General features: G+C 54.4%; 1 protein-coding gene across 1 annotated transcript in view; it reads right to left on the bottom strand.

Moving 5' to 3' along the window:
- Window positions 1–13,089, bottom strand: part of ABCA13 (ATP binding cassette subfamily A member 13) — a 265,035-nt gene that overhangs the window by 32,946 nt on the left and 219,000 nt on the right. The window contains exons 60-63 of the mRNA XM_055301220.1: window positions 12,511–12,667; window positions 10,245–10,498; window positions 5,135–5,327; window positions 3,161–3,270 (exon numbers count right to left, since the gene is read on the bottom strand). Coding sequence (XP_055157195.1) covers window positions 3,161–3,270; window positions 5,135–5,327; window positions 10,245–10,498; window positions 12,511–12,667 — 714 coding nt within the window. The remainder of the gene's footprint in view (window positions 1–3,160; window positions 3,271–5,134; window positions 5,328–10,244; window positions 10,499–12,510; window positions 12,668–13,089) is intronic.

Genomic DNA, 13,089 nt, shown 5'->3' with positions numbered 1-13,089 from the left:
TCCAAGTGATTCCTAGTTGGTGAGGTTATGACTTAATCTATGATTCACGTTAGTGTAAAGGATTTATAAGCAATAAATTAGCCTCGGTCTTCTTCGTAATATTGGTATCACGGTGCTTAAACGAAGCCGGGTGATCTGTATGTAGGTTCCTACGTGTAATACTCAGAATCTCAGCAATGTGGGGATATTAGAGGGTCTAAGAGTTACTGCTCACCCGCATCTCTGATGTGTGATCGCTTAAGACTGGAGGAAGCTGGGGGGCCGGGAGGCAGAAGAAAGATCTGTCCTACCTTCATGCATTGACATGGAACAGACTCCAAAAATACTGGTCTAACCTGTGAAAAGAATGCCTGCGTCTTTTTTTAAGATTTTATTTATTTGAGAGAGAGAGAAGAGAGAGAGAGCGCGTGCACACACGCACGGGCCGAGGGAGGAGGAAAGTCAGAAGCTCTTGACGTCTAGCTCCTCAGTCCACCTGTCAACACCTCCCTGGCCCCAGTAGGCAGCTTTTAACTTCCTGTTCAGAAACTTCACAACTTCACGTTTTTCTAACTGGGTGATAACGTCACCAAATTTCCCCCAGGCCATGACTTACTATTTCTCCTAGAAAACCACGATGCTTCTCGAGCATCACAGTTGAGAAGATACTCGTACCTGGACGTCTTGTAGTGAGACTGAGGAGTTAAATCTCAGACAAGCTCTTAAGGAAAGATGAGAGAAAAAGACCATAAAGGAGCAAAATTGGGTTTGTGTCTGTTCAAATTAGCAGCCACTAACCACTGTGGCTTTTAAGCTTCATAAAGTATTTTTTTTTATTGATCTGAGAGGGGGGGTTGGGGAGAGGCAGAGGGATCTCCAGCACATTTCCGCTGAGCCTGGGAGTTGGGGCCCCACCTCATTACCCCGAGATCACGACCCGAGCATGACCCTAGCTGAAATCAAGAGGCAGACACTCAACCGACTGTGACCCCCAGGTGCCCCTAAGCTTCAGTTTCAATGTATTCAGTTACGGGGTTGCCTGTGTGGCTCATCCGGTTGAGTGAGTGCCTTGGGCTCAAGTCATGACCCTTGCGCCCGGTCGGTCTCGGTTGGGGCTCCCTGCTCATCGGGGAGCCTGCTTCTCCCTCTCTCGGCCCCTCCTCTCTGCTTGTGCTCTTTCTCTAAGATAAATAAAACCTTAAAGGGAAAAAAAAAAAAACCCTCCTCAGCTCAAGAACCGACAAGAGAGGTGAACTGAGAGGATGCACACAGATAGGGCCTGAGGCCTTGCGGTCTCCTGACCAGGTGAACACTCCTCTGTGGATGATCACCGCTCGACAGGACCAGCACACAGCGGACATGGCCCTTACAAGGCTGCTGGCCACACACTGAGTGCAAAAGGCTTGCAGGCCCAGGGCTAATGCACACACACCGGAGCCTTACAGGGACCGTCCCTCCCTCACACCCAGGACCCAGGAGGGGTGATGGGCCTTGTAGGTGGCGTAACTTATCCTTCCAGACACTTCGAAAGTCTACTCTGCTTCCAGGCAGACCCAGGCCGGCCCCGCTTGGCTCCGAGGCAGCTCCTTAGCCCTCCTACTCCTCCAGTGAGTCACTGGCCTGAATTCCAACACTACGTGATCTGGTAACTCGGATTCAAATCCTCTGCTACTTTCCAAAAGCCTGACTCCTAGCACACCACAGAATGCCCTGCGCCCCAAATTCCTGATCGATGTAATCAGGATGAGGTCCTCTTCCCCAGGTGGTTCCAACCCCTGGATGAGACCAGAAACGCCAAGCCCCACATGGCCTGATGCTTGGTAAATACCAGAGTCACAACAGTGTAACTATTGGGATTACAACTTATTCTAATTCTAACTGCAGCAGTTTGCAACCTCTAGCGTCTAAAAGCTGCAGAGGGTCAACCTACACATCTGCTGGTGCCGGTAGCGAGGCCATAGGGACGGGTGGGGACTGTGAAGAACTAGGAAGTCTGCGTTCTGACCAACGGAGGTCCAATTCCAAAATGCACGCGCTGTACCAGCCAAATAAAAACGAAGTGACTGTTGGCCTGCGGTCTTCCAGTCGGTGACCACTGCCATTGTGCCAGGAGCTCAAGATAATTTAAATCTAATTACAAAGCTCCGTTACGAAGTATATTCTGTACTTACGGACACACCTTCATAGACATTAATAAACAAGAAAAGAAAAGAGCCCTGTTCCTGATAATATAACCTCAAAAAAAGAGATAAAAGGGACCTGAAAATAATGAATGACTATCAACGTACTCTAACTGGGTAGCAGTAGGTTATGAGCTTCATGGGCAGGAAGATGTACACCGGCTAAGTAGTTAAAATTCCATTGTGTTCTAATTACCCATTTAACTCCTTGACTAGCGATGTGCAATTAACATTACAAATAATCAAGGTTAAAAATATAATTAATGCAAGTGCGATTTAGTCATAATTAAACTAATTACACAGATACGTAGCATAATAAGGGATTGCAGGCCATTAAGGAGATGTAAATGTATTCTTTCCTTCAAGAACAGCTATTTGAATTTCATTTTCCAATTAGTTTACAAATGATGGGACGGGATCATGAACAAGAGAGTCAGGCTTCCAGGGATGAGAAAAATAGACCATATATTTTTTGCTTTTGACATTCTGACCCTTCTATCCACAGGTACTGGTAAATAGAGAGGTTAGGGCTGCGCACGCACGCACGCACGCCACCCACGCAACAGACACACACCTTCTTCCTTCCGCAACTGCAGGGAAAAACCAGCAGCGTGAGCTCTCGAGCGCGCTTCGACTCCATACACGCGACTCCCTCTCAGAGTCTGCACCAGGACGCACACGTACCTCACACTCTCCCTACTGGTCGGATCTCCTTCCTCCTATTTCCTGTTCACCTGGGTCGGCAGCCAGACACACCGGGCCCGCTGGGCGCCCGGAGAGAGCTCAGGCCTGGCCGCTATCTGCCCACACGCCCTCCACCCTTTGCAGATGAGATAAGGGAGCCCCATTGGCACCAGAGACCCCTCCCCGTCTGGCACCTGGCAGCTAATGGGAAGGTAAATGTGGAAGGAGGATGCAGCTCAGACTCCAGGCCACAGAGCTGAGGGGATGCGGGCGGCTCTAGGGCTCGCTCAGGATGCCCTGGCAGGCTCTGGATTTACCCTGCGGGGGTCCTGATGACGGCGTGTCCTGAGGTCGGAGGGCAGTCCCCGTTGAGCATCTTGAATGTGCTGCTCTTCCCGGCCCCGTTGGGCCCCAGGAGCCCAAAGCACTGACAGGAGAGAAGAAGCGGGGGAAGGACATGTCAATCCCAGCAGGCAGCATTTACTCTCCGAGCCGCCGGTTTCTGACGCTCGCAGACCTTTAAAATCACACGACAGTGCAAAGTGCTCTGGAAGCGATCGTGGTGCCTGAGCGGTGTGACCGTAGGGACACTCACCTCCAAGGGGTGAATCCGAGGAAGGAACCCTCCAGAGGGTGAGCAGGCAATGCCAACTACCGGGGATCGTGCGAGATCCCCCATCATGTGGCAGGCGGTCCCCACAAGGCCCTAACTGTGTCCCTTTGTGGGAGATGACAGTCTTTGGAACTCACTCATTGTTACCGTTATCCGCTTGACGCCACTGCACAGTTTACAGTATGGTCTGGGGCGCCTGGAAGGCTCAGTTGGTGAAGCTTCCGAGTCTTGGTTTTGGGTCAGGACATGACCTCAGGGTAGTGGGATGGAGCCTTGTGCCAGGCCCCACGCCCACCGAGGAGTCTGCTTGAGATTCTCTCTCTCCCTCCCCCTCTGCCCCTCCTGCACTGAGCTCTCTGTTGCTCTCTCTCACAAATAACTAAATAAATACTTTATTTTTTTAAAGATTTATTTATTTACTTATTTATTTATTTATTTATTTATTTATTTATTTATTTATTTATGATAGACAGAGACAGAGAGGCAGAGACACAGGCAGAGGGAGAAGCAGGCTCCAGGCCAGGAGCCTGACGTGGGACTCAATCCCGGGACTCCAGGATCGCGCCCTGGGCCAAAGGCAGGCGCTAAACCACTGCACCACCCAGGGATCCCCCTAAATCAATACTTTAAAAAAGGAACACATTAAGTGGACTCTAAAAATATTCTCTCCACCCCCAACTTGGACTCCAGGCTGCTCCAGACAGCAGTTAAGACGACAACTATTAGTTCTAAACACGGACACTCGGCATCAAGCCAACATTTTGGAGAGTCTTTTGGCTCAACGTCGTCTTATGTTCCATGTGAAAAATGGCCTTCTTGCTGTCTTTTCTAGATCTAGTCCTTATCTGTCAGTATGTGCTTAGCTAGAGATTCCACGGTAGAGACAGAACCACCGTGTGGTTCTGAAAATCTCCTTCCAAGACCTCTGTGTTCTGGTGGCGGAGGCTGGCTTCCTGTCCACTGACCTAAGCTGACCTCCTGGCTCCTTGAACCTTAGAAAAGTGGCTGTTCTGGCTTTCCTGGGGCTGGAAACCTACTCGGGACCTCTGCAGGACAGGTGCTCCCTGAACTGCCACCTTTTTAAAGGTAGTCACTTTCAGAACTGATTTCTTTTTATGCAATTAAGCACAAATCAGGAACAACTTGCATGGCTTCTATCAGTTCCGATTAAACATTTCTACTAGAATTAATACCATATCCATGAAAAAAACTCTGAGCTATTGTTCTGGTGTGAGCATTCTTTTCCCTTTCCCAAGGAGCATTTTACTAGATGGGCTTAACTGGCCACTTAAAGAGCACGGGAAGTCCAAGCAAGAGCTAGAAGAGGTTCCCTTAATTAACTGGATTGATAAAATATTTGCATTCAGTAAGATGCCATCCTGTAGCCCAAATGACGATTAAAATTCTTCAATGACATGATTTTTTTTTTAATTACAGAAGAGAAGAAATTCCATCAATCAATCAGCAAAGTTTTCCCCGGGGAAAGAGCCGATAGATGCTCTACTCAGATTCCGTGTCTAGGGATTTTTGCAGAAATTCCAGAAATTTGAAGGAGATCTCAGATACTTTGAGCATAAGATATCAAAATACGTCAGATATTTTGAGCATGACACAAGCAGATGTGCAGTGAGAGATGCACGGGTTTGTAACAGGAAGGGTACCAACAGAGGGTCCTTACCTCTCCTCTTCGTACACCCAAACTAATATTGCGCACAGCGGTGGTTCTCCTGAAGAAGCTCCTATAGCTTTTGCTGAGGTTGCATAACACAAGAAGGTCTTCGCTGGTTTTTCCTTTCAACACTCTTATTTGCTCTTTTTCCACATCTACGTCCTTGGAAGGTGTGACTGTGCCCTGGATGGCAGAGCGACCCCTGGGGAGACGAGGTCAGAGTTACTTCACGTGGAAAAGGAAGAGTCAAGAGGAAGGTCAGAAACCTGTGGAAACGGGAGATGTGGTCCTGCACGTGGACTCTCAGCTCTGGTCCAGGCACCCCACTTCTGCATCACGATTAAGAATCAGCAGGGATCTGGGGCCCCTGGGTGGCTCAGGGGATGAAGTAGCCGACTCTTGGTGTCAGCTTAGGTCGTGATCTCAAGGTCGTGAGATCGAGCCCCACGTTGGGCTCAGCATAGAGCCTCCTTCAGATTCTCTTTCTCCCTCTCCCTCCAGCTCAGGTGCTCTCTCTCTCAAGGAAGTAAATAGAATCTTAAAAATAAATAAATAATGAGTAAGAGTCCGTAACGTGAAGGAAATGTCCATGTTCCTAAAAGACAGTGAGGTGGGTAGATGTCCCACTAGGGCTACTCCCTTATTTTTTATTATTATTATTTTTTAGATTCTATTTATTTATTCATGAGAGACATGAGAGAGGCAGAGACATAGGCAGAGGGAGAAGCAGGCTCCATGCAGGGAGCCCGATGCAGGACTCGATCCCGGAACCCTGGGGTCATGCCCTGGGCTGAAGGCAGGCTCTCAACCGCTGAGCTCCTGGGCGTCCCAAGCTACTCCTTTATTTTACGGACAATAAAGCCATGCCAGACTTTTGCACAAGGTGGGAAAAGGATGCATCACAAAATATCTGCAAGGAGTCGTTCTGTTTAAGCACTTTTAGCAAACAGGCCACTTGAACAAAGTAGGCACATGAAAGAGCCTAAACATCATAGTTGCATAGTACACACTGGATTGTGAAGGAGGATCGTACGGTAAGTACTGCGCACAACACCGTGCAGGATGGATTTAGTGAGTATTTGTCAGGTGGATACAAATTTAACCTTCGATTCAAATTAATCTGTTCTAAATCTGAGCTGCTCCCTTCTCGATCTTCCGTATGAAATTCAACCTGGCGCACTTTAAGTTTAAATTTCAACTTCCCCTGTAAACTGCGACACGCCAATATTTTAATCATTAAATGGGCGCAGACACCCAGTTAAGGTTGTGCCGAAATCAATTTCCTGGTTTTCACCAATGTGATGCTGTCATGTGACATCAACCAAACTGCCATGGGACCAGTGGGAGGAGCGGAGTCAAGGGCGCACAGGGACCCTAAGGATTCCGCAACGTCTCGCGAGCCTTGAACTATTGTAAAATAAAAGGCATTTAAAATAAAATACCCGCGGCCAGCTCCCAGGGCCCTAGGTCCTTTCTCTGTATTATTTTTTTCTGCTCCTGAAAATTACCATCGAACGAATGTAAAATCTACTCAACACACAACCTACAAGATGAGGGAATACGTGACACCAGTCACATAATGTTCAAAAGCACGAGACACAAATCACCAGAGACAATGAGATCAGTGGTGAATCACGGCATCGGTGCCGCGCGACCATCCCATCGGCACGGGGTGCCCTGGAGAACCTGGATTCTGTGCTGGGAGGGAGGACCCCACAGCAGATTTGAAGCGTAGAACTCAGGCTGTGTGTGAGCTTGATGCATTCTTTTAAGATTTACTTCTTTATTTTTAGACGGGGGAAGGGGCAGAGAGAGACTCTCAAGCCGACTCCGTGCCGAGCGCAGAGCCCACCGCGGGGCTCGATCCCAGGGCCCTGAAATCACGACCTGAGCCGAAACCAAGAGCCAGATGCTCAACCGACTGTGCCCCTCAGGCGCCCTTGACCTTAATGTATTTTAATTAATAAAACATAATGGTTGTTAATGTGCTAAGCCACCCAAGGACGGGGGTCATGCAGAGTGGCTAATGGAACAGGGCGGAGGAGACGCGGACGGCGCTCCCTGCGGGAGAAGGGGATGCAGGTGTGTTCACGTTGTGAAGACGAATCCGATTCCACGCTCCTGTGTTTGCTGGTTCCTTCCCCTTTTGCCGGCTGCAGCGTGTCTCCGGACCCTCAGCTGGCCTGGCCTTTGCCGTCCTTTTCTGAGTCCAGGAGGAGAGAACAGGCCCTTCCCCAGGAGCCCCCAGCAGCGGCTCTGACCTCCTCCCCATGGGAAGCACCTGGGAGCCCCTCAGGCTCATCCCCAGAGCTTCTGGTCGCAGGGTTATGAGGGGGCAGGGGCAGGAAAGTGCAGCTGTTCACACCTCCCGTCATTGTAGCGGTCACTTCGCGGGCACTCCCGACAACACAGTCCACCCAGCCATGCTCAGAAACGCGCCTCTGCTTCCACGTCCCGGAGGAAGGACGCGCGCGGGCACAGAGTCGGCACGGCCAGTGGCAGCAGAGAAAGGCCGTCCTGGGCCACCAGCCTGCGCGCAGCCCCCCACCAAGCCAGACCCAGGTCCAGCTCCAGACCAAGAGGGGACAAGGACGCCCCCAGCCCGCCTGCCGCTCGGCCAGGGCTCGGCTTCTCGTGGAGACTTGGATTCTGAGCAGAGCCCCACAGGGAGCAGCAGGGCTCAGCTCAGGGCCGGGGCTGGCTGGGGTGACAGCAAGGAGGGGCCCCTCACCCAGCACCCAGGGCCAGCGGCAGGGGCCGGTCACGACAGCCCATGGGGCGCGGGGGAGACGGGCACGTCCCTCCCGGGCACGAGGGGCAGGTCTTCCTATTCACTCCCAGGATTCAGCTCCACCAGCCCACGAAGGACCCGATGGTGGCGGGGAGTGCGGCACATGTACACAGCACAGGACAACGCTGGGGCCCGCCTGGGGCGTGGGTGATGCCAGCCTGCCAGAGACCCCGAATGAGCAGGTGACCGGGGGCAAATGCCCCCCAAGGGGGGAGGGGACGGTCTTGGAGGGCTTCATGGGCGTGACATGCCCCCCTGAGGGCACCGGGCTAAGAACCCCGGATTTCCCCATTTGGGCAGTGATTAGCGGGCCCGGGCGGATGTGGATCTGAAAAATACTGCAATGCAGTGAGACGCCCACTGCAGGAGCCCTCCGTGCGGCGGTGCCCGGGAATAGCATCTCGGTCGGAGCGTCGCCGCCCTGCCGCCTCCACGTGACGATTCAGCCCGGAGGGCAGGAGCCGTATTCCAAAATACGGTTTATCCTACGCTGTGCAAAGGAATCCAGGACGGGTTCCCTTCTGAAAACAAGTCTTCTGATGCTCCCGGAGGAGGGGCCCTCCTGGAATCCACCCGACGGGACGCTGCGGTCTAGGCTTTAAAACAGATTAGACGCGTGAGGGCCCATCACAGAACCAGTCGTGTTTGAAAGGCGCTCAGAATTCTCTTCCAAATCCAGGCCAACGCTGGGTATCCGCAGCCTCCGGCGTGATTGTGGCCGATTCAGGAGAGCTTTGGGGTCCGAGTCTTCAGCAGATTGGAAGGATCGACAAAGGAAGCATGTCACGAAGCGACTGGCGGCAACAATCCCACAAAGGCATCACCACAAACGCTCATAGCGCGGCCCCCGTCCTCAACAGGCTCTCCAGGGACACGGCCCTAGTAAGTCACTTCTCCACGAAGGATCCTCTTGTAGTTGACGTTAGAGAGAAGCGTGCAGCGCTTGGGAAGAGCGGGTGCACGGACGCAGGCCACGCGGGCCACGGAGGGGCACGCGCAGCTCTGTGAGGCCTGCGTGCAAACGCACATTCTTCCCCACGCGTCCACGGCGTGTTAGCCGACAATACTCTAGACGCTCCCGCAAGGCCGCCTGATGTCCCGCTTAGAGTAACAGGGACGTGTGTGTGTGCAGACGGGCCACAAACACAGGAACGGACACGTCAAAGGAAATGTAAACATATTATATGCTACGCACGGTTACGTCGCTAAACACGAGACGCGCGTGCAAATGTCATAGTATTGACACACAACACGTATTCCTCGTGCTCCTCGACGTTCGTCACCTAACAGAGAAGATCAGTGTCAACAGCAAAGGGATTTGGCAAAGGGCAGGCGGTTGTCAGGGCTGACCTTCCATTCATCCCTGATTTTTAGGAGTTAATGCCATTGAGCCATAAAAATAAAATACGTTAGGGGCACCTGGGGAGCTCAGTCGGTTAAGGATTGGCCTTCGGGTCAGGGCACGATCCTGGGGGCCTGGGACTGAGCCCCGCATTGGGGACCCCGGCTCGGTGGGGAGTCTGTGTCTCCCTCTCCCTCTGTGTGGGAGCACGCTCTGTGTCTCAAACAAATAAATAAGATCTTTTTTAAATAAATAAATAAATAAATAAATAAATAAATAAATAAATAAATAAATAGAAAGAAAGAGAAAAAAAGAAAGAAAGGAAGAAAGGAAAGGGAAGGGAAGGGAAGGAAGGAAGGAAGGAAGGAAGGAAGGAAGGAAGGGAAAGAAAGAAAGAAAGAAAGAAAGAAAGAAAGAAAGAAAAGAAAGAAAGAAAGAAAGAAAGAAAGAAAGAAAGAAAGAGGAAGAAAGAAATAAAATAGAAAGAAAGAGAAAGGAAGAAAGAAAGAAAAAGGAAGGAAGGAAGAAAGAGAGGAAGGGAGGAAGGAAGGAAGGAAGGAAGAAGAAAGAGAAAGAAAAAGAAAAAAGAAAGAAAGAAAAGAAAGAAAGAAAGAAAGAAAGAAAGAAAGAAAGAAAGAAGAATAATTTGTGGTGTCCACTGAAGTCGCCTAGATGCTACAATCAAAGTAAGAGGGAAAGTCAGCAATTTCAAAGGGGAAAATTAAATAATTAGAACGATCGTGTCGCCGCTTGGCACTGCCACGTCCGCCTTCCTAGCGGTGGTGACTCACATCAGTCCAAAAAGCAAAAAGGAACGAAAGAAAGACGGAAAGAAAAAGCAGCATCAACCCGAAGCCTCCCCCGTTGGCAGCGCGGCCCACGCTGGCCGGACGCACTGGGTGTCCTGCGACCTTGGATGGAGCCCCCCACCCCCACCCCCACCCCACCCCCACCCCCCAACCCCCCGGGACGAGCCCACGCCGCACCGTGGCCGCGGCAGCCGGTCCCACTGCAGCGAAGCCCTGAGCAGGAGGAGCACGGTGCCTTGCGCGGCCAACTGCACGAAGATCCAGCCCAGGAAGTCCATCTGGAAGGGGCTCACGTAGGAATCGATGCCGAAGCCGTGGGCCAGGTCGTACCGGATCTGGTTGTAGCACAGCTCGATCAGGCCCTGCCCGAGGCAGAACTGCGGCAGCACGGTGAACGCCCACTTGAGCACGTCGTAGATCTTCTGTAAATTCTGTGCAGGGACACGAACGGGGAGGAGGTCAAGCTCTCCGCGCCCCCGCTTCCCTGCGGGGCCCGTGTCCCAGGCTCCCTGCCGGCGCCTTGGAGGGCGCACACGGCCCCCGACCCAGACGGTTTTGTTCCGGAGCCTCAGGTCTGCCGGGTCTGCCTGGCTGGGCCGGCGGACGTGCCCGGGGAGCCCTCACCCGCTTCCCCCTTCCGTGTCCCGCTTTGGGAACGTGCAAGTCCGCCCTGAGCCCGTCCACGGTCGCGCTGCGGAAGGAAGCACGGGACCTGGGGTTCGCGGGCTCCCGGATGGAGGGCGCTTCCGTCTCACGATGCTTCACGCCTAAAGCCACGTCCACACCTGAGCAGGTGAGACGTCGGGGAAGACTTGCGAGTGATGCTGGAGTAAGTCAGGGCTCCGGGGGGCTCGGGGGATACATGGAGGTATTTTTCCTGTGAGCAGAACGTGATCTGGGGGCATTGACGGAGGGGACGTGCCCTGCAAATTCACAGGTGCCCCCCTAAGCACCACGCCCTCGACCCTGCGGGGTGATGGTACTAGGAGGTGGGGCCTGAGGGAGAGGACCGGGTTGGATCCGGTCAGTTTTATTATTTTTTTTATTTTCGATGCCAATCTTAAATGTCTGAGCTTCAACATCTCCCCTAAAATCCACTTTTTTTTTTTTTTTTTTTTTTTACCATCCGGTGTGCCGTGGACGTCGGCTTCATCTCACCATGAGATTAGTCCTGGGGCCGTGTCAGCCGTCGCCCGCTAGGCCCTTCTGTAAAGGACCCTGTGCTCCCACCTCCATGGACTTCACTGCACTTCACCCTCAATCAATGCACAGAGCAGCGCAGGTGCACCCAGCAGGTGTGGTCCGAGGGGCACGCGGGGGCTCAGACCTCACACCCCTGCCTGCAGCTCAGGTCACGGTCTCGGGGGCCTGGGATCGAGTCCTGCATCGGCTCCTCGCTCGGCGGGAGTCTGCTCCTCCCTCTGCCTCTGCTCCTCTCTCTCTCCCTCCCTCCCTCCCTCTCTCTCTCTCTCTCTCTCTCTCGCGTGCATGCGTGCTCTCAAATAAACGTTTAAATAATTAAATAACAGAAAATCAAATAAACGCAGTCGTGAATAAGGTGACTTGGGAGCCGCAGAGCGCGCGATCGCGGGTGTGAAGTCTCATGCGAGGCCTCGTCTCCGCGCGCACAGGGAAGCAGCACGGGGGCCTCATCGGACTCTTCCCTTAGCTCTTGTCCTATCTGCCGCTCATCGGGGACGCCAGCCCGTCCTAAACGGGCTTATAACCGCAGCTTTTGGGGAACGGTGTCCCCGAATCAAATAACGGACCACACCAGAGCTGCTTCTCTCCCCAGTTAGGACGTAGGAGCGGCGCGTCCCTGGACGCTGACGGCGGCTGCAAGACCGCAGACGCCGAGGCCCCCGCGCCTCCTCCTGTGATCCCGTCCCCAGGGCTTCGCCTGTCCCCCCCGGGCAGTGTCCGCCCCGAGCCTGCTCCCCGTCCCTCCTTGGGCCACGGGGCCCCTGCGACGCGGGGACGCGCCAACCCCGGGTCGGATGACATCAGCCAAATGGATCATTCCCTTTGCTGAGCGCAGGACAGTGTCGCCGCACCAAGGGCTTTGGCAGCAGCCGGCAGTGACCCCGAGCCGCCGGTCCCTGCGCCCAGGCCGGAGCAAGCGAGCCTGCCCAGGGACGCAAGCCGCTGTCCCCAAGCACCCGACACGGCCCCGCCGCACGGCCTGCACCGGGAGGGCTGGGCGGTCGCCAGGCTGAGCTCGCAGCCCCTGGTCCGTCCCACGCCCCGGACGGAGGAATCAGGGGCAGGCCGGCAGCACAGAGGGGCAGCGGGCGGAGGCAGGGGTGCAAACTTTCTGGGGGTTAAAGACCGCGGCTGGCGGCCCGTTCTCCCGTAGTTCCAGCTGGAAAAGCCCCCCGAGGGGCCCGGGCCGGCGCCCCCCACCCCCCCGCCGCCCCGCGAGGCGCTGCTGGAGCCCACCGACCTGCGCTCTGGAGACCATGGCCAGCAGCCGGGGCATGATGGTCATGAGCATGGTGCACAGCCCGAAGATGAAGTTCAGGGACACGAAGGAGATGAAGGCCACGTCCGAGCTGGAGAAGATCCTGGACATCAGATACATCCACGGGAGCGTCGCGTACCTGCAGGGCAGGGGCAGGTCAGACTGTCCTCCCGAAGGTTCGCTGGCGTACAGGTGCGGGCGCAGGCGCAGGTGCAGGTGCGGGCCCGGTCGCCGCTCCCTGGGCTCCCTGAACCGAGCCCACGCGGGGCCCTGGCCTGACGGCAGCAGCGGGGAACGGCCGCCAGCGGGGCAGCCCCACGACCTGGGGGCCACCCGGGGTGCCCACACCTCCCCGGGGGCCAGCCCGGCTCCTGCTTCTCACCCCGGTTCCCGTCAGTGAAGCGAGAACCGACGGCGGCCGCCGACGGGGAGCAGCAGAGCCGAGGAGGGCCCTGAGCGGGCTCGGTCGTGACCTCGGGGTCGTGCCCCCCCCCCCCCCGCCCCAGGCTGCGCTCACAGGCTCCCCCGCTCCCCCGCTGTCCCCTGCACCCGCTCTGATAA

The sequence above is a fragment of the Nyctereutes procyonoides genome, unplaced genomic scaffold (assembly GCF_905146905.1).
Source record: "Nyctereutes procyonoides isolate TBG_1078 unplaced genomic scaffold, NYPRO_anot_genome, whole genome shotgun sequence".
Taxonomy (NCBI): Eukaryota; Metazoa; Chordata; class Mammalia; order Carnivora; family Canidae; genus Nyctereutes; species Nyctereutes procyonoides.
The sequence above is the reverse complement of the archived record's forward strand: the minus strand, read 5'-3'. Positions and strand labels throughout refer to the sequence as shown.